Source organism: Trachurus trachurus (assembly GCF_905171665.1).
Source record: "Trachurus trachurus genome assembly, chromosome: 14".
NCBI lineage: Eukaryota > Metazoa > Chordata > Actinopteri > Carangiformes > Carangidae > Trachurus > Trachurus trachurus.
This window is the reverse complement of record NC_139903.1, coordinates 13,581,676-13,605,391: the sequence shown is the minus strand read 5'-3', so window position 1 is coordinate 13,605,391 and position 23,716 is coordinate 13,581,676. Positions and strand designations below refer to the sequence as shown.

Here is a 23,716-nt window from a genome sequence, read left to right as displayed (position 1 = left end):
AACCCAACTGTGTGTCATATCGATGTAATTTTCTCCACGCTGAGCAGCAAATACAGTAGAAGGCAACAGAGTCCAATAATGTAATAAATCATAATTTAACTTGCACAAAAGGCTTTTATCTGCATTATAACTGCTTTGACAGTACAGAGAGTTCACGCTTTTATGCAAGCAGCAATGAGCAAGTGCTGAGTGTAGTGTTGTGGTACAGTATTTGTTTCTCCTGAATGTGTAATTGTGCTATACTGTAGCTCTCAACAGCCTGGTCAAAGTCAAGTGGCAGCAGTAACACAGAACAGCCAGAGTCACTGTTTTGCATAATAATTTATTCACATATTATTTTTTTCACATACTATATATTATTATTGCTGCAGTTCTGGAGCCTTTCAGTGATTCACTTTCAATATTCCCACAATGGGATTCTATGATATCTCTTTATATTTTTCATCTTCATGCATGCTGAGTATTACATTTCACAAGAGCAGGATGCAAATAAATAAAACAGTCTCTTTTTAAGTACATGTCATAATCTATCCATTCTATTAATGCTTCAGTAACATGCCTTTTTCAAAGTCCATAGGGGGAAAACACTTTTCGGAACATATACTCTCCATTAGAGGGTGAAGGCTTAACAAAGAGCACATTAATAATACATATTGTTAAAGCTGGCAATCTATGATTAATCTTCATTACCACCCGAACCCCTGTTCCCCCCATCCAAGTGAAGCCCATCTACACCGCACAGGGAAAAGGCTAACTGTAAGTATTACATTTCATCTATGTACAGTAACTCTGAAATATGGCACCAAATCTGCTTTGTGAAAAAAAGCTTGAGGTTACACGTTAAAATATTTGTGACTACAATACTTTTCCTGTTTAATTGAAAAAACCTTTATGTAACTCTGTTTCTGCCCTAAGACAGCGATCGCACTTTACAAGTCGAAGTGGAGACACTGGCACACATTTGAGTGGTTTCTGAGAGTAAACAGCATACCTCGCAGGCAGCAGGAGCCCTGCAGTGCATTACACAGTGTTGAGAAAAAAAAAAACTAACTCGTCCTCTTTGCACCATGTGTCTCACTGTGAGCAAAGCTCCTGGGCAAGGTCAGTCTGTGGTCTGTCTGGCACCTTATGCAACAACATGAAGAATATTGACATTTCTAAAAAAAAAAAAAAAAGAAAAAAAAAGAAAATGAATGAAAATAAAAATAGCCTGTAACACCGACGACAAACACTGTGATCCAGTCAATGCTCAGTGTACGTTTCTTAGAATATGTTTTAAAAGGTGCTTGTTTGTCTGCTGAGTGGCTTCACTCAGACTATGGACAATGAGAAATAACACTATCTTTCTCTCAGTAGCTCAGATTAGCTTAGCATTCAATTTTCTCTCTCAAAGTCAGAGATTGGCTTTTTTTTCCCACACACACATGCGTATGCATGCACACGCTTAAGCTCTTGCATATGCACGCAGCTGGAAACTGAGGGGATTATTTCTGACCTACAGCAAAGGCAAATAATGAAAAACTTCAGATAATTCAACCTCAGACTATCTTTACAGTATTTTAATTTAATTATTAGTAATTGCTCAGTTTCATCTGTTGGGTTCTTTGAAGGCACCTAGTGTCACCTAGGCAGAGAAGAACTCTCCAGCGTGTAAGCTTTAGGTGTAAGCTTTGTTACGGCAACACAGTTGCCTTTTGAGGAAGGTGAGTCTTCTCTCTTCAAGTGTCAAAGTTTGTACTTTGTGAGTTGATGCTTCATTATGACTACGCACAGTCTGTCTGTGCTCCTGAATAATAATGCAGTGGGTGAGTCTTGTGCCCTAATGATCGGGGGTCCGGGGCCATGGAAAAGCTCTTCTCCAAAATGTAAGAGGTCCTCGAGCCCCCAGGCAGGGGAGCCTCTGTCAGACGTAGGCTGACTCACTGGACTGGGTCCTGCCCAGGTTGGGGGCCTGGGACAGGTGTGAAACATCCTTCTTGCGCACTTCACAGATGGACTTCCTTCGGGCCTGCACCCCTCGGACGGCGGTCTTTATCTTCCTCCAGCCAAGGTGGTTGAGCTCAGCCAAGTTGAGCAGCACACAAATGCCGCTCACCGCGAACATGAAGACCAGAAACACGGTCTTTTCTGTGGGGCGAGAGACGTAACACTCCACCTCCTTGACGCACGGGTAGCGATCACACTCAAACATCCCAGGTACGTTGAAGCCGTACAGGAAGTACTGGCCGGCCAAAAAGCCGATCTCCAGCACGTTGCGGAAAACCACCTGGATGACGTAGAAACGTGAGATGCCCTCCTGCCGTCGCACTTTGGAGCTCTTGTGTGTCTGAGGGAGCCCTCGGGGTCCGTTAGGGATCTCCTTGACCTCCAGGCAGTCGTGGTCCTCCTTGCTGCTGTCGGGGTGCACCAGGATGCCGTTGATGTTGCGAGAATGGAGCTTGCGGGCATGATGGTCGTGATGACCTCGGCCGTGGTGACCGTGACCGTGGTGATCCATGTAAGGGTGCAGGAGCGAGTAGCTTCGGTCTCGTGCTTTGGCCGACTGGTGGACAGAGTATGTGATGAAGCACAGACTTGGCGTGCACACCAGGATGATCTGAAAGACCCAGTAGCGGATGTGCGAGATGGGGAAGGCCTTGTCGTAGCAGGCCTGGTTGCAGCCGGGCTGCATGGTGTTACAGATGAACATGATCTGCTCATCCTCGTACACCTTTTCTCCCACTATGCCTACTATCAGGATACGGAAAATCACCACCACAGTCAGCAGGATCCTGCAGAGAGACAGAGGGAGAAGGAAAGGGCGGTGAGGGGAGGGGGTGAACGGGAGAAAGACAGAATCAGTTAATGAGGAGCAAATACGCAGAGGTTCAGGAAATATCTGGGTGGGACACTGACAATGTAATGATCGCCTTGGTTCAGTCTAATCTAATTGGTGATTGGATGTGGAGTATTTGAGCTTTTTCACCTTATACATGTCAGAGGGAGTCGCACCTACAGTATATCCATGTGTCTGTATGTGTATGTGTATGTACATGAAAATGTGTGTGTGTGTGTGTGTGTGTTGCCACTCAGCTGCCGTCACAAAGAGCACCACAGGATCGTGGAGATGTGCTCCAGATAATGTGCACTTATGGGTTCACTGATTATAAAGGACTGAAGCAGGAGGGGCTGTCAGAGGAGGAAGGTGATTACATACTCATCATCAGGAAACGAAGCACTGCATTCAGTCGTATCAGCACATCGTTGCACATAGACACTTACATTGTGACTGCAGTGTTGTCAAATGCACTGGTACAGTAGCTGCACTTTTCACAAACTGTTAATCCCTGGCTTTCATTGTATACATTTCTTTACTGTTGCAAAGCTATCGATTTAAATATTGAACTTTTATACACGGTTTGTCCCCAACTTGGACATCAAGTGATTGAGGAGGAGTTGGTGGGTCAACAGTGTCACAGCTGCAGAGCTTTTAGGGGTTCATCATCTGTCTCACAAGATTAGATACTAAAAAAAAAGAAAAAAAGTTCCCTCACATCTGCAAAGACGCAGTCAGCTCCTGCTTCGGGGGGCAGAATATGGATATTAGTTAATAGCAACCCAATGCTGAACCGTACAGGAGGCATCTCTTTAAAAACTTGGGGGACTTCCCATTGAGAATCGTTAGTGCGCTGCTGCAGTAAGAGAAAGCTGCGTCTGAGGGGACATGTAGGAAGAAGAGAGAGAAGAGAGCAGTGCAGCTGCTGCTGTTCGAGGCCTCTGAGAGACTGGTGCGCTGTAGTGCTCTTCTTCTGGTGTCGATCCAGCACAGGCACTGCGGAGGAGGACAGAGGCTTTGGGGCTGCACCGTCAGCTCTTTATAATGAGCGAGGAAAGCCTGCACATCATGGGGCTCCCCGGTATTTATGCCACAATGTTAGTGGATGTGCATGCTCCCTGCATGGAGGAGCCAATTACCGAGAACACAGTTGTTACCAAGCAGCCGAGGGCCACACAAGGCAACTACAGGGACAAATAGATGTGAATGGATGCGACCAGTCGGGGTAAACGGCAGCTATGACAACATAGAGGTGATGTTAGGTGCTTCATGTGCATTTTATATACGTGCAGGAGAAGTTGGCCTTTGTTCTGTTGCTTTTATCATCATGTAAAAATGAGATTCATTAGTGTATCTTTTAGTGACTCAAAGATGCCCACATCTGCCTGCCACGGCCGGTTACCACAGCAACCAGCAAATTACTGAAAGGTAAGGTTGTGTGAGTGCAGGGAGAGAGAAAGAGAAAGAGGAGGGGCGGTGGGCACAGAGAAAAGTTTTCTCATTCCTTGGGGAGTGAAAAAATAAACGTCTTTGAATGAGGCGATCAAGGAGGCAGCTTGTGAGACGGGTCTGAAGGTAGAGAGGGAGAAGCGGAGGAACATGTGTTAGTGTGTGAAACAGAGTTAAAATAGAGCAGCGTGCCACTGCAGGACTGTTACCGCTCCACCTGCGAGTGCAGTGCACACCCACCGTGTGTGTTTTAGTGTGAGAAAAGACAGACACGAGGACACGGAGACAAAAGGGGGGGAGGTATAGAGTCAGCCATGTGTGTGGCTTGTGCAAAATGGCAAACGTGTCCGGCCGTCTGTGCTCGGAGCAGCTGCGAGCAGATACGCTACACTGACTTTCACTGGGCTCAGAAAATCAGCAGAATAAAGCTTCTCTGCACCTTTGGTCTTCCAGAAGTGAAATGCAGGGTCGGGTCTGTGATTTAGGTAAAGACATTCAGTCACTCTCTGATCCTTCGCTGTGAGCCCCGTGTATCCCCCTTCATTGGTCTTTTGACAGCAGTGGATTTGACCCGAGGGCTGTTATTGATGGCGCTCTGCACCACGAGGAGTCATTGGAGGCGTACTGCGCACTGAGACAGAAATCTGTAGTCGAGGCCGCACATTTACATGCAAATACGTGTTTAAATAACATGTGAAATATGAAACTAGCTCATGTTCAGTGTCAGTTTGAATCTGGGGAGCTGGACGCTGATTTATAACAATGTTAGAGGCTGCTAGAGAGCGGCTTACAACATGGCTGCGCTCACTTTCTGCTTCTATTCAAGGTCTGCATTTTCTCATGCCAGTGATTATTACTACACCATAATAGCATTAACTAAATGTCAGTAAGTCTGCCTGCTATCCACATCTCTGTGTAATGACACAAGCTCATACACCGAGAAGAAGACCTTCCATGGCAAAAAAAGTAATTAAAATTCTCTCAAATATCTTTTTTTTATCATCCAGACTAACAGATGGTTGTATTTAAAAAAAAAAAAAAAAATACAACACCACTGTCCAGTAAAATGGCTTTTCTTTATGTTCTGTGGAGAACAATGACTCATCCTAATGCTGTATATACCACTGACAAGACTGTAGTGTACTGCAGGCTTGTTGCAATCTGCACCCTTAGGAGGTTCGTCTCATTTTAGCCTTTTTTTTTTTTTTTTTTTAAACAAACAAAAAAAAACATTTTAAAGTGTCGTTCCTCACATGCACGTGTGTGTCCACTTTTATCAAGACAAACTCTGCTAGGGACCAAAAACACACACAAATAGATAAAAAAAAATTATGTTTGATTTGTGTAAAAATCAAAAAAGAAAACTGTTGTGATAATCAATAAAATTACTACAGTTTCATTAATTGATCATCAATGATTGCGCTTAATTCAGATTTAAATAAAACAAACAAATTGAATGTGGTTTCATCCAATCTCTTTCCCACTGCCACTAAAAACATTAAAACCGGTAATTCAAGGTTTTAAAATTGCCAACGTTAATGAGATGCTGTGTGAAAGGCCACACCAGCACACTTGGTTTTCTCAGCTTGTTTGTCCATGATGTAAAAATAAAGTTATTACTTGAAATGAAACATCCTCTGTGTATTCACCACCAGACCAGCTGGGACCACCAGACCAGGACTGAACCTGTGTCTCCTCCCTGCTGCAAGTTTTTGATGCACAGCTTCACAGGGATCAAAAGTAATGATGCATCCAGGCACCATGTGTTTATCAGCATGACACTGCTGCAGGAAACAGAGCGTTTTGCTGGGATGTATGTTGATGATTGAAGGAGAAGTGTAAAAAGTTAATCATGAATCCAGAGAATCACACTTCTTTGCTTTAATTTATGTAAATGCTTGTGACAGACTGTGACGGTTTAACAACATAGGCCTACAGGCTGTTAATGAGAAGAAATAGGCAATGTATGTATTTCCCCTCATAAATCTTCCACCGATCTTTTATCAGCCCACTTTTATGGGATGTATTTACAAGTAACTGTTGACCACCTAAAAGCACAAACCTAGTAAAACTGACTCAGCTTATGTGCTAATTTTCTAAATGGATGAGTGGTGGTGGACTGATTGAATGTTGAACACAAAGAATTTAGGTTTTGTTTCTCCAGAGAAAATACGACACGTCCTGTGACTGAAATTTCACCACCTGCTGACATGAGTGAGTAATAATCTCATCCAGAGAGAGAGAGAGTGATTGCCCACTTGCGAAAACACTTATGGTCTTCCCTTAGACGGGGAACTTTTTCAAAATACTGCGGATATCTGTCCACACTTGTTTGTTGAGCAGTTTTATGTCGTTAAAAAAAAAATCAAGACATTGCAAGTATTGAATGTTGTGCTTGTTTGTGTTTGTGGGCATGTGTGTGTGTCTGTGTGTGTGTATGTGTGTACTGGACTGCTGGATAACAGGATAATCAGCACGGAGCAGATTGCTGCATTAGCAGAAAGTGGTGGACGAAGGTTATCTGCAAACATCAGTGTTTTAAGTTCTGCAGAGTAACGAGCCAATACTGTACATTAGAGCAGATTGGGGGCAGGATAGCCGCGAGGCCTAAACCTGCAGAATATTTAATAACATCCATAAATGATGAAAACGATTTTGGAATTTTTAGCGTCTCAGACCCTGAGGGGGGGTGAATATGAAAATAAAACCAATCAGAGAGTTGATTCAAAAAGGACAACATGGAGAAGATGCAGGCTCTAAAAAACGCTGCACTCTCTTGTTCCTAAAAGTTCCCTAAGTGGGGGATAAATTGTCTCTAACATCAGTCACCACTCACCGCCTCATTTATCTGTCGGCTTCCTGGAGGACCTCCACTCCTTTTCTGAGACCTGCTAAATCCCCAACGCCGAGCCAGAGATTTAATGAGATTTGAAAGAAAATTAATCTGTCTTTGGCTCTGACTTGGGCTCACATGTGAAGCTTTTACTTTCTTACGCTGCATCACTGACGAGCTGGCAAATTCTTTAAAAACAGCAGCTCATCTGGAGGAAAACGAGGTGAGGGAGGTGGCGCTCCAGTCTGTAGGCAGCTGACTGACCTGTAAGATTGTGTGTATAATGTAACGGTAGCTGCTCTTCAGCTGGTGTGTCGGCTGGACATGCAGGCTTCGTCTTTCCCAGAGGCTTTCACACACACACAAACACACACACACACACACATACGTTCATTCATAGAGCAGCTGCTGTCGCCTGCCTCCAGGGATAAAAACGACCCCGAGCACAGCAGCAGATGCACTGGGAAACACACACACACATACACACACACTTTACTCTCTCATACACACACATTATGAATATAAATCACTCTTTACTTTATCTGAGTCTATAGTGGCAAACATGCAAAAGGTGTATATCTGCATATACACATGGCATGCATGCCTACACAGACAGTCCTCTGAAGGACCGGGTGCAGTTTTATCTGTGGAAGGACCCTGAGTAAAAATATTCCTCCCGCCCATACACTCTCAATAATAAGCTCCAGTGATTGCTGATGGCAGCACATAATGAATAAAGACCTTACCAGGCAGAGAAATTAGGCAGCTTAATTACCAGAGTGCAGACATTTCTTTCCTCCCGCCCCTCATCTATTGCTCGTCCCTCAAACTGTTTTGGTTTAAGGTCTTGCCCACGTATCAGGCAGACGTGCATGACCGCCTGCGGAGCCACTAAGAGCCGGTGTGACGAATACATTAATATAAGCCAAACTCGTGTGTCTTCAGCTGCGGTGGTCACTTATTTCTAACGTCCTCTTCAAATACTTTATCAGGAAGGTTCTCCTGAGAGAATAAACCGTGGATAGTTTCAGAACAACTCTTTGGTATTTGTGATTTTAGATTAAAAAAAACATGACTGTATTTCATTTTGTAAATTTCTTTTGTGCCACGACAGAGCCAACATGTGCAAATGTAATGATCTCTTTCTCTCAATATGTCTGAAGGAAATGGCATCCAGCTGTTTATGGAAAAACAAAGGATGTACACAAAGTTAAATGGGCAGGGAAACTCTACAAGTAACTGCCCCAGTTGTCCCTAATCTGACACAGAGGACTTGAGATATGATAATACATTAACACAAAACTTCAGATGCCAAAGGTTTCTGAACTCTAACTGGAAACAAATGGACAACACAACAACTGTCCAAAGCTGAGAGACGTTGTGTTTGAAGAAATCCCAGACAACTTTTCCATTACAAGTCACCGCACGGCCCGACCATGCACGCTGATGATAATGTAGTCTACACCAGATGCAGCCTTCCTCCATCCCCATTTGTCTTGATGCCATCTAAAATTAGCCTTTCATCTAAAATTGCGCTTTCATCTCAATTCCAGCTAAGACAGGCAAACATTATGCAGAAGTGTTTCTATCTAAAACAACTTGAGAATTAAAAACCTTCAAATGAACGGCATCAGCGTTTTTGCTTTGGTTCCTATAACCACCATATTTTGCTGATCGCATCAATATATGATTTTAGAATATTCAATAAATGTATCTGGAGCAGTGAACACTTCTCCACAATTAACGCAGTTTTCATGGTAAATATAAAGCAGGATATTGGTTCTAGTTCAGTGTGAAACACAAAACATTAGCTAGAGAAATCTTATCTGCAGAAAGGATCTATTTTCACTAACTCATTTTCTCTCACTATACAGTATCTAACTTTATCAGCAGTTAAGACAGGCGGCCCCTCACTTGCACATTATATGTTAGGCTTTAACACTGTATTACATCTACAGTTCTGTAATAAGCCCCTTGTTTCAGGTGTACAGTAGTTGCAGGAAAAGTAACTGCCTCTCAAACTGAGTGCATCAGCACAGATTTAGCTATAGACCTATTAGAAACATACACATCTGAATAAATCTGAAGTTATGTAGTTTAATATATTACGGCTTTTGTTTTTCCCCCTCCTCACTTAAAGTTGTGTTTAACTGGAGTTACATGTTTAACCTGATGGTAAATTCATTATGTCTGCTGGAGTTGTCGCCATGATTTATTAACAGGTTTATGAGTCATGTGACCGAGGCTTTTAATACGTATGATGATGAGCGCCGTGTGGAGTCAGTGTGGCGCAAATCTGCTCCCATAAAGATAATCTGATCATAAAGGAGACAAGCAGCTCATGTGGTGTTTGATGCCACAGTCAGACTGGCAACAGCGAACCAGGCGCTCACAGAGCTGACACGACTTCTCCTCCTCAGCCGTAATGGTCACTGACTCGGCTCACTAGGCATTGCCCCACTTGGCCAACTGGTGCAGCACGGAGTCAAAGATGGAGGATTCAAGGATGTAGAAATAAATCTGACCTGACATGAACAATGAAATGTTCATAATTGTTTTTGTTCTGAATGAACGTTTCTTTGACCAGTCGCACTGAAACGCTGGTTGTTTTATGATGATTTTCAAGTCCACATGTAGTTAATTTCAGTTCACTGTAGCTACTACCACGTCCTTCAGAGAGTAAAAAAAGTAAAAAGATGAATGACGTACATGTACATAAACGTAACCGACCATGGACACCACAAGGTCTCATTTCAGTGTTCGTCATTTTGCAGCAGCCAGTTTCTTTAATATGTTCTGAACTCTCAGCATCTTTAACCTTCAATTCCACATAGGAGTATTTAAAGAGATGTATAGGCTACAACTGTCGAATATGAAAATACTGTGATTACATGTCTAAAAAGGTCACTATTCACAATTTCCACTAATGTGTAATCTCTATATGAAGTTAATAATAAAAAAAGTGTGGCTGAATACGTAATACTTGTGTTCTTCTGAGGCACATTATTCTATTTTCAGCCACATGTAAGAAAGCTGTTAACAGAACTGTGATCTATAATAATGCGATTAAATTAATATGTTGCAAACGGTTGCTTTTTTCACACATGTGCACAGATTTGTGGTCATGAAATGTAAAAAAAAAAAAAATCGAACACACTTCTTTTGGTTCAGTTTTTGATCTCCACCAGCTCTGTAGCAGCTTAATGCTCAATTATGTTATTCAGCTGGTCACTAACTTTATCGGTCTGTTTACAGAGAAACAAACAGCACAGATGTGGAAGACAAGCTCCATAGATAGGAGGGGAGAAGCAGAATCAGGTGGGTTGTTTTCTCATTTAGTGAGGCCTTCAGCATCATATGTAGTTTTTTCCTATCCTCTTCGTTATACAGCTTTAACAATAAACACCTCCACTACATGGCCCGTATAACTGCCATTAGATAAGCTGCGTATTTGCTGCTGTAATGACATCGAGGATCGCATGTCAAAACATCCACTTCTGACTGAAGTGCAAACGTCTTAAGGCCACAACAACAACAACAACTTCTCCTTCACTTATGATACTCACAGACTTTTCTGGCAGATTATTCATGTTTCTTCCGCTGTGATTAAAAGAAAAGAAAAAAAAACCTGGCTGTCGCTCATAACTGTTGCCAGAACTTCCTCCCTGGCAGCTCATCTCTGCTTCACCATGAATTAAGTTTGACACTTTTAATTCCATCATAGCTTGAATTTGATTTGTCACCACACTTCAAGTGTACATTTGAATCAGCAACCTACTCTGAAAAGCACTCTAACGCTAACACCATAAAGACAACACATCACAGCACTCCCCATGTGTAATGGTTTACTGTAGTCATGCACTATCATTATGAGGATAGCTCACTGTAATTAGTGTACTCCTTACATTAATGAACTCCCTTGGCAATTCAGTCCAAATGTTTGCCTTTGAAGTACATCAAGGAAAACATAACGCTCAGAAAATGTCACGAGTAAGTTGCTGTACATTCTCTATCTTCAATTCAAACCAACCTTGTTTTCTCTTAATAAAACAAATGTTTGTATTAGTCAATGCATTTGACTCTAATAAAACAGTGTGGTGTTCATTGGACTATATTAATCATGTTCCCATTATAACACACACACACAGCTCTTCTCTTCAAAACCAAAGACTAAATAACCACTGAGTGACTCAACGTGCAATTGGCATTATAGGAAACATCTGGATGTATTTCTACTAAGAAATCCACAGGTTTAAAACATATTATATTAACTTAAATGCAGCTCAAATCATGGCCTCAAATATACCTGTGGATTTGAGAAAACTTGTCCCAGCCTAAATAAATAATTACCCCACAATCATTGTAATAAAAAACATTAAAGCTATGTATAGGGAAACATTACACGCCTGGTAAAGCGCATACACACACCATCGATGTGTTGCTGAAATGAATAATAGCCTGTGCTGAATGAAAGCTGAGGTCAGCTTTACTGGCTAAATCCCTCCCCGTCAAACAGTTTAATCAATAACATTCAACATCGGGGATTGCTGCACAAATAAACTAATGACAACTCTGGATGCTCAGAAAAATGGTTTAATTTGAAAGACAGTCCCGCTCCTCACCACAGGATGATGGATTACTAATCCTGTCGGATGCTGAGATACAGCCGCCTTTGTTTAGCTTCGTAACACAATCTTCCCAGACGGTATAGATTTTATCCAGGGAGATGACCATTAATGACACATGAAATATACTCCAGTTTACTATTAGAGAGCGTGATGCCCTCAATTGAAGTAGAGTATTTCTACACGTCAAATTATTTTGGGAGAAGTAGGGTGCCCTTCTCAAAGTAGGGTACCTCCTTCTTGTGGATATCCTGACCTATTTAGGAAAAGTGGAGAGAGCACAAATACGTGCATGAAAACTTCAGGAGTGAACAACTTCGGGGCAAAGGAGGAGCAAACTGTCATTTCGTCTTTACAGCCAACAAACAGAAGCGTAGATATATTTGGTTTCGTCAAGCCTTTCAAGTCTGTCTATTCATGTTCTGTTTTTACTTATTCATTTGTCTATTTTTATTCCTGTACCATATGAGCAGAGTTAAAGACCAACGAGGTATTTTATGTATATAAATCACATCCTCTGCTGCTCTTTGTCCACTCCATTAAAAGGCTGGTCAAAACTGCATACATTTTTGATGAGTGGCTTGAAATGGAGCACAACTTAGAACAAGGGTCACATAATACCCATTAAGATTTTATGAAGTATTTACAATGTTCAAGCGGGGAGTGATAGGTGTTGAATAATAGATCGTTTAACTTTGTTATGCTGAAAACATAAACTGATGAGCCTTCATTCACCATAAATATGCGGTATTTCTTTCTTTTTTTTTCAAATCCAAATTCTAAAAATCACTATTATTCTCATAGAAGTACAACTTACGACCTAATGTGCTTCAGTGTGTCTCTGTTTTGTAAAGGTGCTGTTTATTCAGCCAAACCTGCACTGCTGTGTTTGCATTGACTGCATGTAATTTCTCAAAGAACAGCAACGCCTTCACTTTTTAGGAGCCACAGCGAGGGCGTTAGATTCAGATGAACATGAAATTAAGGAACACAAAAGGTCTTGTGTATTTTTAGAAAACCATCTCAATGCAGCACACACATATCGAGTTTGTATTGTGTGTGTGTGTGTGTGTGTGTGTGTGTGTGTGTGTGTGTGTGTGTGTGTGTGTGTGTGTGTGTGTGTGTGTGTGTGTGTGTGTGTGTGTGTGTAGACAGTTTCCTCAGCAGCAGGGTCAGGCAGCAGCTCCAGAGGAACGAGCTCTGACACAGATTCTCCTCTGAACCTCTGCAGAGGGAAAACTTCTCCCTTCCTTCCTCTGTCTCCTCTCTGCACTGTTTTTGATCTGCCTCTACAGCTGACATCCTCTCCTTCTCTATCTGTCCATCCAGCAAGCTTTATTTTTTATTTTTTTATCTTCCGTAGATCACTCTAGTCCTCCATTATCTCTGCCTCTTCTTTTTTTCGCTCTACTTGTCTTTGGCACTGACCTCACTACGGCATTGCAGTGTAGGAGAAGATGCATCAACACACTTCCTTTCTCTCCTCCTATACCTGCAAGGTGAATAACTCAAACCCAAAGGCTTCATCCTCTCATGGTCGAACACTTAAGACTCACACTGAGACACACCTGTGGTCTGAAAAACATCTGAGCCCCGCACGAGATGTGTCTGTATGTGTTTATGATTGACTGCAGTATGTTGTAAGTGAGCATCATAGAGAAATGCTTAAAGTAGAAGGCAGAGCATTTAGATTTTCATACAGTATCCAGGGGAGACTGAGAAGTTGAATGAAAATGTATATATCTTCATCAAAATAAAACAAAAGTGACAGCTCGTATGGCAAGAGCGATAAGTCACAAAGACAAATGGCCTGAGATACTAGAGAAATGCCACATTGACTTGTTCGCAGCATTGTGTGGACAAATCTGTTTTGGACAAATCGAAAAAAAGTACAAGTGGGTTATTTGTCCAACTGGAACAAACATGTCATATTTGCACTAGAATGTATGTTGTGGAGGTGTTTGCAATGCTGGGGGACACCCACGGAGGGAAACACTATATGAAGAGGTGGAATAATTGAAACGATTTGTATGTGACGTTGTTGTTTAGTGTTGCACCACCAGACCTACCAGACATCTCTGTCTTTCAACATTGAAATTACAGTATTTATAGTAGCCTATGAAGTATAAATAAACGAAACTTTGAGACATATAAAACACAACTGCAAACATTATCAAGGCTGCTGATCAGTCATATTTTACACAAAAACAGCTGTATATCATCAGCATCAAAACAAAAAACGTGTGTTGACGACAAAAATCAGGGATGTAAAGTTCTATTGATATAACTGCATGTAATTCTGAAGGTGCTGTAAAGTGAAACCACAGTATCTACAGAGAAATATTTGTAGGAAAAGTGCAAATAAAAATTCTGCCCAAAAAGTCTTTGTGAGGTCTTTTTTTTTTTTTTTTTAATTAAATGCACCTAGTATGAAATTATAGGCTGTGTCATCACCTGTTAGCAGACTACTTCTGTCCAGAGCAGAAACATGATTAATTTACCTAATTAAGACCCAGAGTGAGAAAGATTGTGATACTACAGTGATACAGGCTGCACTAAACTGCTGGTTATCCAACGCTGAAAACCACAGGGTCATGTTAAAACAGTGAAAAAAAAAAAAAAAAAAAAAAAAGGTAAATTGGGTTTGCGCCGGTTAATGAGGTCATTGCAGCCTTGACAATGATTTCGGTCACTGTATAGTCAAGATTACAGTCATTGGTTATCCATGCACACACCGCACATCACACAGTTAGAAGACAGGCTCATGGAAATCACAATACACAACATTAATCTTTGAATGAGTCATATTATGCAAGCCACCTGTGGTTAGTCAGAGGCACAGAAGCAACTCTCAATTTGTCTGTCTCTTTCATAGACCACAATTAAGCTAACCTATGCCACTGCGTATTGTCTGTCCATTTCTATTTTTATCACTGGTCTGTATTCCTAGGCTAATTATCTGTCCTATGCCAGGGCATAGGTTAGCTTAAAACCTACAATTAAGAAGGAGCTTAATTGTAGCTGGATTAGACAGTCTAGACATCCAACAATGCTATCTGACAGTGTCTCATGGTGGAAGTACATTATCCTCACGTTGCAAGAGAGAGGGTCGGCACTCAAACAGATGACTGACATGCAAATCGGTTCCAAAGTTTTGATGCAGGGGAGACTTTTCAGCCATGGGGAGATTTCACTGTTCTGTTCTTTGGAACTTCATCCTTGGAACTGCAAGCGGACACATGCAAACTCTTTTAAAAGACACTACACAAAGGCTGAACATCCTATTTGTGATGCCATCTAGCAGTTGCTGCATGCTCCGGCCACACCCTGTGAAGTGCAGGACTTCACAATGCACAACAGTGCAACAGTACATCAAAGTTGGTTGTGTTCACAAGTGCAATAGACCACACCTGACCGCACCCAACAACGCAGTTGGGTGTGGTCAGTGGTGCGACAGACTTGAACCTTTCAACCCATAGAGGTCAGTGCAACAATTTTGACTCCATACTTGAGTTAGTGTGGAGTTGCTCGTAAACAATCTAGGAGGCACCTTTACAGCACAAAACTGTGCCTGTGGTGAACAATTCTCCAACTTGCTGGTACATCCAAAAACATCATTCTGATTTAATGTTAAGTGTCACTGATTTCCTGACCATGCAGACACATGCTTAGGATTAGGAGTCAAGTCTTTATCTTTAGTAGTTTTTTTTTTAATTGCTAAAATTGTCTATGAATGTCTTACATCTGACATCTAAGAATGGCTATCTACAAGTAAAAAGACAAGATCAAGACCACCACTTAATTTTACATGGACACCCTAATCCGACGCTCCTCTGTCCACCAAACTGCATAACAATTCTCCAATACGTTGTTTTTAGATATCCTGCAAACAGGATAGCTAAAAGGCAAGGGTAAAAAGAAGTTCGGGGACCTAGATCCTAAAATAGCCACTCACGAAATACTGTGCAAACTGACTCCAAAGACAAGGTTTCTTGGCTCACATGGCATAGACAAGCAAAGTAGAAGAAGGGAACCTCATTGGGAAGCAGCTAATGTTACAGCTAATGCCCTAGGGTCAGCTAGAGAGACGTGTAGGACAAACACAGTCTGAGGGAAACCAAAACAAACAGGGATCCTTTACAGAGCATTTCACTGTAGTCGACACAGTAGCACATAGCTGTGGGCATCATAAAAAAAACTACTTCCTGTATGATCAAATGTCTTTACTTGGTCCAGTTAGGCTATGTCTAAAAAAAAATCTAATTTCATGTCATTTCAAAAGGTGGCAAATTCAACTAGTATACTCTATCATATGGTGAACAAGAACTGGCGCATTAAGGACTGTTTCTAAAATGACCCGGAAAAGCATTGCTCATTTTACTGAATGTATTTAAGATATTTAGAAAAACCCTTTATAATGTTCAGCCAGCCAGCATGATCAACAAACAGCTCAAATTAAGCAGATAAGAGGAAGGCGTTACCTCATTCACTATGACTTTTTAAAGAAGTAGCAGACAAATTGAGAGTTGCCTCTGTGCCTCTGAAAAACTGTAGGTGGCTTACACTCAATGAATCCTCCAAAGATTAATTTCCACCATGTTTTTGTACCCTGTGCTGCCAGGGTATTGATACTGATTCAGCTGCCAAGACTGGATTTTAAAGCTGCATTAAGTAATTTATGACCACTAGGGGGCGGAAAGACTCCAGAACAAGTTCAGAACAGTTAGCAATTAGCTTATGGAAGTTGTTATGGCTAACATGTTAGCAAACAGTTGCCTACTTACATATCCAGTAGAAACAGAGCAACACGGACATCCCTTTGGTCTCCTTTTTCTGGCCACCTGTTGAATGTAATCCCAATATTCACTGGCATTTAGCCCCTGCTTGGTCTCCCAACTCATGAGAAAAATATGTTTATTTTCGTCTTACTAAAAGTCAGACTTTCTTCACGAGTTACTTCGGCTCTTTGCCATTTCACACTGGGTAGTTGGGTTTTTTTTAGCTTCTGTGCTGGGAGCAGCTGCCAACGATCATCATCGAAGCTAACATTGTTTTGGTTTTATCGCTCCGGGGAACCAAAACAATGAGCTGATAATAGCTGAATGCTACGTGGGATGTTGATTCTCAGTGGGAGCAGCGTCACTTCCGTTCCTATCCCATAAGTAGAAGGGAGTCGTAGCCTATTTTAAATGGTAGCTACAAAATGTCTATATTGCTTAATGCATCTTTAAATCAAGTCAACATACACCACCTATGCAGGTTTTCTTTCCGCAAGACTAGACCAGGTGATTTCATAGGTTTGCACACTTTCTACCGCCGAGGAAGAGCTTACTGAAATGACTTGGTGTAGTGTTTGGTTGGAAGGAAAATCTCCATCTTGCATGGATTTCAGATTCCTGATCAACACGGGGTTTTGGCATTAAGTTGGCTCACATCATCTCTGTCGCTGTGGTGCAATTACAGTGTTGCTGATTGTGAAGGATATAGCCCAATCGCTCTGTGCAGTCAATGAGCCAGTTTTCACTCCTTCAACATACACGCACACACATACAAACACACACGCGCACACACACACAAGTACATATGTACACCCACCCATACACAGCCACTGGAACAGAGAGGTTAGGCCATGCCCTCGCTGCAGACTACCTGTGGTCTGGGGTAATGAGCACAGCAGTGCAGTCAAATTCATTGTCTCTGCAGCTTTGTGTGTGTGTGCGTGTGTGTGTTTTCTTTCTCCAGAAAAGTAATTTACAAATCAGAAATCTATACAGCCAGGTTTCACAGGCTAAATCATGTTGACTCTTCAGTTTTCCAAATGAGCATCCCAGTGGGACATTTGGGTTGTGCTTAATGGGTGGAAAATTCCACTTTTGCTTTTAATTAATCACACAGAGATGATGTAGAGCATATTTTTCACACAGATTTTACAGCGTGTCTCCATGGCATGTCTCCACTGCTGATCAAACTAGAAGCTCATCTGTTCAACCCTCCACCACGAACCATTGTCAAACAAAATACATGTAAGTTTGATGATCAGAGCGTTACTGTGATGCAAATCAGAGCGTCTATATTCGCTAAGAACGAATCGAATGAACTTTGTTTTTTCCTGTAATTTTTCTCTCCAGTTCACACAGAGTTCAGATCCATTTACTCCCCTTTGATTTTAACTTCCACACCTGCTTGTTCACCATCCTTTCATCTACTGCACCTCTGCTCTCCCCCTCACTCCCACTCCCCTCTCCTCCTTCTGTCCTATTGGTCTGTGGCCGCAACAGCATCAAGCGTAATCTATCAATAGCGAGGCTGTTAGGTAGTATCAACACAGGAACCTCTCTGAATTAACTATAATGCCCAGTAAAGCCTACTATTGATTATGTGCAATTAGTTTATCCCTTAACTAATGATGGCTGTGGAGGATAAGGGTGAGGAGAGCAGGGATGAGGAAAGGACCGGGGAGGCAGGAGTCACTGTGGGGGACTGGAGAACAGAGGAGAGCACTGGGACAAGTCTGAGGAGGGTGGTTTCTGACGGGATGCAATCAACTGACACATACAGAATTAGACACATATATTTACACACATATATATATACAGTATGTATGTGTGTGTGTGTGTGTGTGTGTGTGTGTGTGTGTGTGTGTGTGTGTGTGTGTGTGTGTGTGTGTGTGTGTGTGTGTGTGTGTGTGTGTGTGTGTGTGTATAAGGCACAATAAAACATCAATCAGCACATCAGTACAGAAAAGCTTGGATTAACAAAAGGAAGAAAAAAAAGGACAGCGACACCTTTACACACAAATCGATCAGTGTCTTACCTTCCAATCATAGTAGAGTGCTGCTGGACCGCCGCCTCCAGCAGCCTCTCCAAAATGGTCCATTCTCCCATGGTGATGGAGATGTGGCAGCGCTGTCAGGAGAAACACGACCCGGGGAGCTAACCCCTCTTTCACTGACAGACTCCTTCTTCTTCTTCTTTTTCCTTTTCTTCTTCTTTCTCTTCTTCTTTTCTTTTTCTTCTTCCTCCCAGGACCGGCCTGCGTTCTCGTGGACCTGCCGGCCAGCGGGGGTACACCCAGCCCCCCCCCTTCACCCACCCCTGTCCCACACCAGCTCCCTCCTGACCTCTACACACTGACCTGGACGCTCGTCAGTGCGTCTTTGACTTTGTGTGTGTGTGTGTGTGAGTGAGTGAGTGAGTGAGTGTCTTCTCCCGGGCCTGTCCCGCTGCTGTGCTTCTCTTCCTGGTGGAGGAGAGGTGCTGAGCTGATTGCCTCCCCCTCCTCTTTCCCTCAGTCTCTCCCCCTCCCCTATGCAGTGATGCTTGTCCTCCCCCTGCCGCACCAGCCTGTTCTGCGCTACAGCATATGCTATAGCTCACCATATGACAGCCATGTTCACCCTCTCTTTCCACTCGGCTCTCTTTGTCCCCTTGCTCTTCTCTCCTCTTCCTCCTCTGTCCCTGCCTTCGTCCTCCACCCTACCCCCAGGGCACTCCTTGTACTTTAGCTGCACTCCCTGCCATCAGTGCTGCTCTGCACTCGTCCTTGCATTGTGCAGGATCTTTTGCCTTTGCTGCACCCTTGCTCCTCTAACCTAAACACACACACCACATACAGATGATCCTCCTTGGCTCACCTCAGCAAACAACCGTAACCACACACACAAACAAACACACACTTGTGCTCGATGACAGCTCTGAATCCCACTCTCCCACTTCCTACTGAGGACTGCAGATGCACACCAGCACACAAAGCTCCTGCCTGCTGAATGTCATTTTACGACTGGAGGAATGGTCGCTCCCACAGCTCCGAGCGCTACAAGAACCCATAAAAACCTGCACACATACACACACAGCACGCACGCACACACACACACTCGGAGCTGCACACGCAAACACACTACCACCCAGCCCCTCAGTAATAAATCAGCTGCCTTGCTGCATCCAGTGAGGCTGAACCAAGGCAGCGCGCTGCAGACCTGCTGTCCTGTGTTGTCCCCCTGGCTAATTTCAGCACAGTCCAGTGCCCAGAGTCACGTCTGCCGCAGAGAGCAGCGATGAAAAGCTGTCCTGTGAAGCCTATTTCTGGGTTCCATCATCTTGCATCCCTTTTCTCTCTCTCTCTCTCTCTCCTCCCCTCTCCTCCTCCTGTTCTCCTTCAACCTCCACTCTCTTCCTCTCTCGCCTCCTTTGCTCACGTCTGTGTGCAGATCTCAGTCCTGCCAGCTACCTCTGTCTCAGTGTTCAGTCCTCATCTCCGCTTGGTGCTCCCTCTCTCTCTCTCTCCCTCTCTCTGTGTGTCTGTCTCTTTCTCGCTCATGAAATCACTCTATCTCTGTCTGTGTGAGCATGCAACAAACCCCCCTCCACTCCTCCTCCTCCTCCTCCCCCTCCTCCTCCTCTCATAGATCTGTTCTCTCTCTTCTCCCTCTCTCCCTCCTTCCCTGCCTTCCTCCTCTGGTAAATGTGCTTGGATTGCTACCCTGATCGCTGCTTTACTTGTGCTTGCAAGAACGCCTCCCACTGTACTGCTGTGTCTGTTCCTGCCTGCTGCTGCTGCACCGTAAGAAGGGATTTGAGATCTAACCGTGCCTTCTGCCCTGTCTCCACTGTCATCCTTTGTTCCAGTCTGGAGGCTCGGCGGTGTTTCCCATGCTCTTGCTCTCTTTTCTCACTCTCCGCCACACATCATCCAGCCCATGCTTCCAGTAGGAGGATTACAGGAGAATCGTGGCTCTGCTGCTACACCCCACCCCCCACATCTATCTCCTCCCCCTCTCCATCTTACTGTATTGGTGATGACAACACACCTATTTTACCCTGAGCCCAACCCTCATACCTTTTTTAGTATTTCCTCTCCCCATCTTTTCTATCTCTTCCTCGTTCGCTCCATCCCCCCCCCCCTCTTCCATCACAACCTCCATGCTCTCTCTCCTCCTCTCAGGAGAGATCAGTGCTGTATTGTACTTTGCTGTGACATTGAAAGCTGCATTCATTAGATTTATATTAAGGTGGTGAGGAAATGGGATGGTCTCCCTCCATTACACACAGATACAGGAAGATGTGCAGCATGTATTTAGTACACGCTCTTACAGTAGAAAACCCCCATGTACTGTTGTCTACATCTAAGACCAGCAATGAGATAAACAACTAGAGAAATGTGAGCCCCCACATGTTTTTTTCTTCAAGAGATGAGTCACAGCAAGGTTTTCCCGTCTTGAGGACTGAGTCAACGTTTGCAGAAGTAAATGATGTAGTGCCGTGACATGAGACCAGCACACCAGAATTAAATCATGGCTCTGGGTGACAAGTTCAGTTCATTTGCACTGCGGTTGTTTTTAGTCACACTTCTTTGAATTCAGATTACATGCTTTTCTGGTTGACAGTTTCTTTGTTCTACAATAAGGTGCATGCCTTTGGGGCGCTTTGGAAATTCTTATACCGCCTTAACAACCTCAAATCCTGTGCTACTGTATTCATAAAAAAAAAAAAAAAAGCGCAAAAAGCATTGAGGTGAGCAAATTCATACTCACAGCCCTTACACAACAACCTCAACAGTGCATTAGAGATCGATCCATCTTGTTGTACACGTGCATGCACACATGCAAAATCCCTCTGTTGGTGTGAGTGTGCGAAAGAGTGGGGGAGACAGAGAGCAAAAGAGGATTTTGTCAGTTCAGCATCTTTAGTGGGGGGGATTTGGGGTCTTTCCCTCACCAAGGGCATATGGTGTAGGAGTGCTTTTGAGGAGAGGAGAGCAGGGAGGCGGCGAGGCGGGCAGCGGGGTGTGATGGGTTTGGCGATCGAGGCTTGGGTCGCAAACAGAGCAGCTGAAGCGCTGGCATCAGCCGGTCGGCCCCCCGAAAGAGACCTCAGAGCTGGATGGCACATGAGTGAGAGAATGGCGCAGGTGTGTCTTCAGTGACCTAGAACAGCCGGCCCAGGCGTGCAGAAAGACCCACACTGTACTCACACAATCACAATGCATCACCACATACACTTACATGAATGGCAACATTAATGTAATTCATACTGGTGCAAGTGGGAGGGTCCTGATGCGGAAAAATGTGTCTTTCTTTTATTACTAGTGCAATTATAATACCTGATATACTTCTATTTTGTATATTCTATAGAGATCCAATAATTTAAATTCAATATAATACAATATTTCTTTTCTTTTCTTTTTTTGGCCTAATGTTAATAAGGGTTATGTAAGAGTTAAATATTCTCCACACAATCAAAACAAGGGCACTTGATAAAATATGGAAATCAGAAGTGATTAATAATAAGTGTGAGTATGATTATGATGGGTCATGTTTTAGTATTCAAATTAATGCAAGTAAAGAGAGCGCCTAACCCAGCTTTGTCAGTTATTTAAAAAAAAAAAAAAAAATCCCTACCACCTCAGGTCCTACTGGATTATTTTTGTCATGAGCTAAAGAAACACCAATAGTGAGACAGGTGTTGGAACCATGAACACAACTTTATAAATGTGCAAACTATATTTTTTCCTATATTTTCTAACATTATTGATCTTTATTGCATGAATTAATATTCTGAATTCCAGTTACTGTGAAAGGAAATCAATAATCTGTGAGACATGGATTATTGAAATAATGTATTGATTACTGATCAATATATTTATCACATTAAATCCTCACACCTGCATTTTAAGAAAGTAAATTAAATCAATGTTGCTGCAGAGCTTCAACCTTCTGGGCAGCAGCTGTCCAGTGAGCTGGAGGTCGAGGGTAATTGAATAGGTCCTGTAAACATTACACCATGATACCAATTTTTTTTTTTTTTTTTTTTAATGTCTGACACAATGACACAATAGACCTAACAAGTTGGATTGTCACTTTCACACCTACTACCGCTACCAATAACTGTGATTTTCATTTTCAGATAATTAATGCCAGTCGGTTGTTGGCATGATTTTTTAAGGTTTCTGGCAAAAACCTGGGAAAGATAATACAGCAAATAGTATAAGACTGTGCATGTGCAGATTCCTGTGATGTCTTAAAATAGAAAGCCTGAACAAAGAGAGGTGCCATTCTTTCATCATCAACAAAATGGCCTAATACTGTCAAGGGAGAAAGCTTAAGCACTCCTGTCTAAGTATTAGCTTTTTCAACACTGGTATAGAAAAGCCCATAGGGATGTAAAAGAATAGATAGATAGATAGATAGATAGATAGATAGATAGATAGATAGATAGATAGATAGATAGATAGATAGATAGATAGATAGATAGATAGATAGATAGATAGATACAGTAGATAGATTATTTGCTATCGGCTATTGCTTATAGGCTACCCTTTTTACAAAAAAAAAGAAGAAAGAAAAGAAAAAAATCTTCAATGAGGTAATTGCAAGGAGTTACACCATAGGTCTTCAGGACTAATGTCTTACAAAACTTAATCTTACAAAAGTCAGTAGGCCTATTCCTCTTCTTCATACCTGATTTGTACTTTGGTTTGAAATAGGCCTAGGCTATGTTTTTAAATGATGAAATTGAACTACACATTTTTTATTCATCACCACAGCTAGATAGATAGCTAGATAATGCCAGTCACTGCTCATGTAGATACTAGGGATGTAATCTGTGTAATCTGAATCACTTTCAGACTCATCGGGATAACTAATTGAGATTATCATAAAAGTTGCTTAGTAGGTGAGATGTGCCGGTGTGGTGACACCGCCCTCTCGTGGGTTTGTAAAGACACAACAACATTCATTCAATTTACCAATTTAATAGTCTAGTCTAGTCTACTGGTTTTTGTGGTTTAATCTTTAAACCCATTGTGTTGGATTTTGACACAATGAAGGAAATGTATCATTCAGCCGGTGTTAAATTTGTGTTTGTGTGTGTGCGTCAGCCCGTGCGTCTACCTGCGTGTGTGTGTGTCCTCCAGCGGTAGATGGCAGCATAACAATACGGTTGTGTTAATTTAGCCGACGAAGAGGAAGACGAGCGGGTCGGAGGAGGAGGAGGAGG

At 42.6% G+C, this 23,716-nt stretch overlaps 1 protein-coding gene across 1 annotated transcript; it reads right to left on the bottom strand.

The window, feature by feature from the left end:
- Positions 1-1,903: 1,903 nt before the first annotated feature.
- Positions 1,904-18,607, bottom strand: LOC310996706 (gap junction delta-2 protein-like; the record flags this gene model as incomplete). The annotated part of the gene is made up of 2 exons (XM_083986160.1): positions 1,904-2,771; positions 18,537-18,607. 2 exons carry the CDS (start codon positions 18,605-18,607, stop codon positions 1,904-1,906), a joined length of 939 nt encoding a protein of 312 aa, XP_083842286.1.
- Between the last annotated feature and the right edge of the window lie 5,109 nt (positions 18,608-23,716).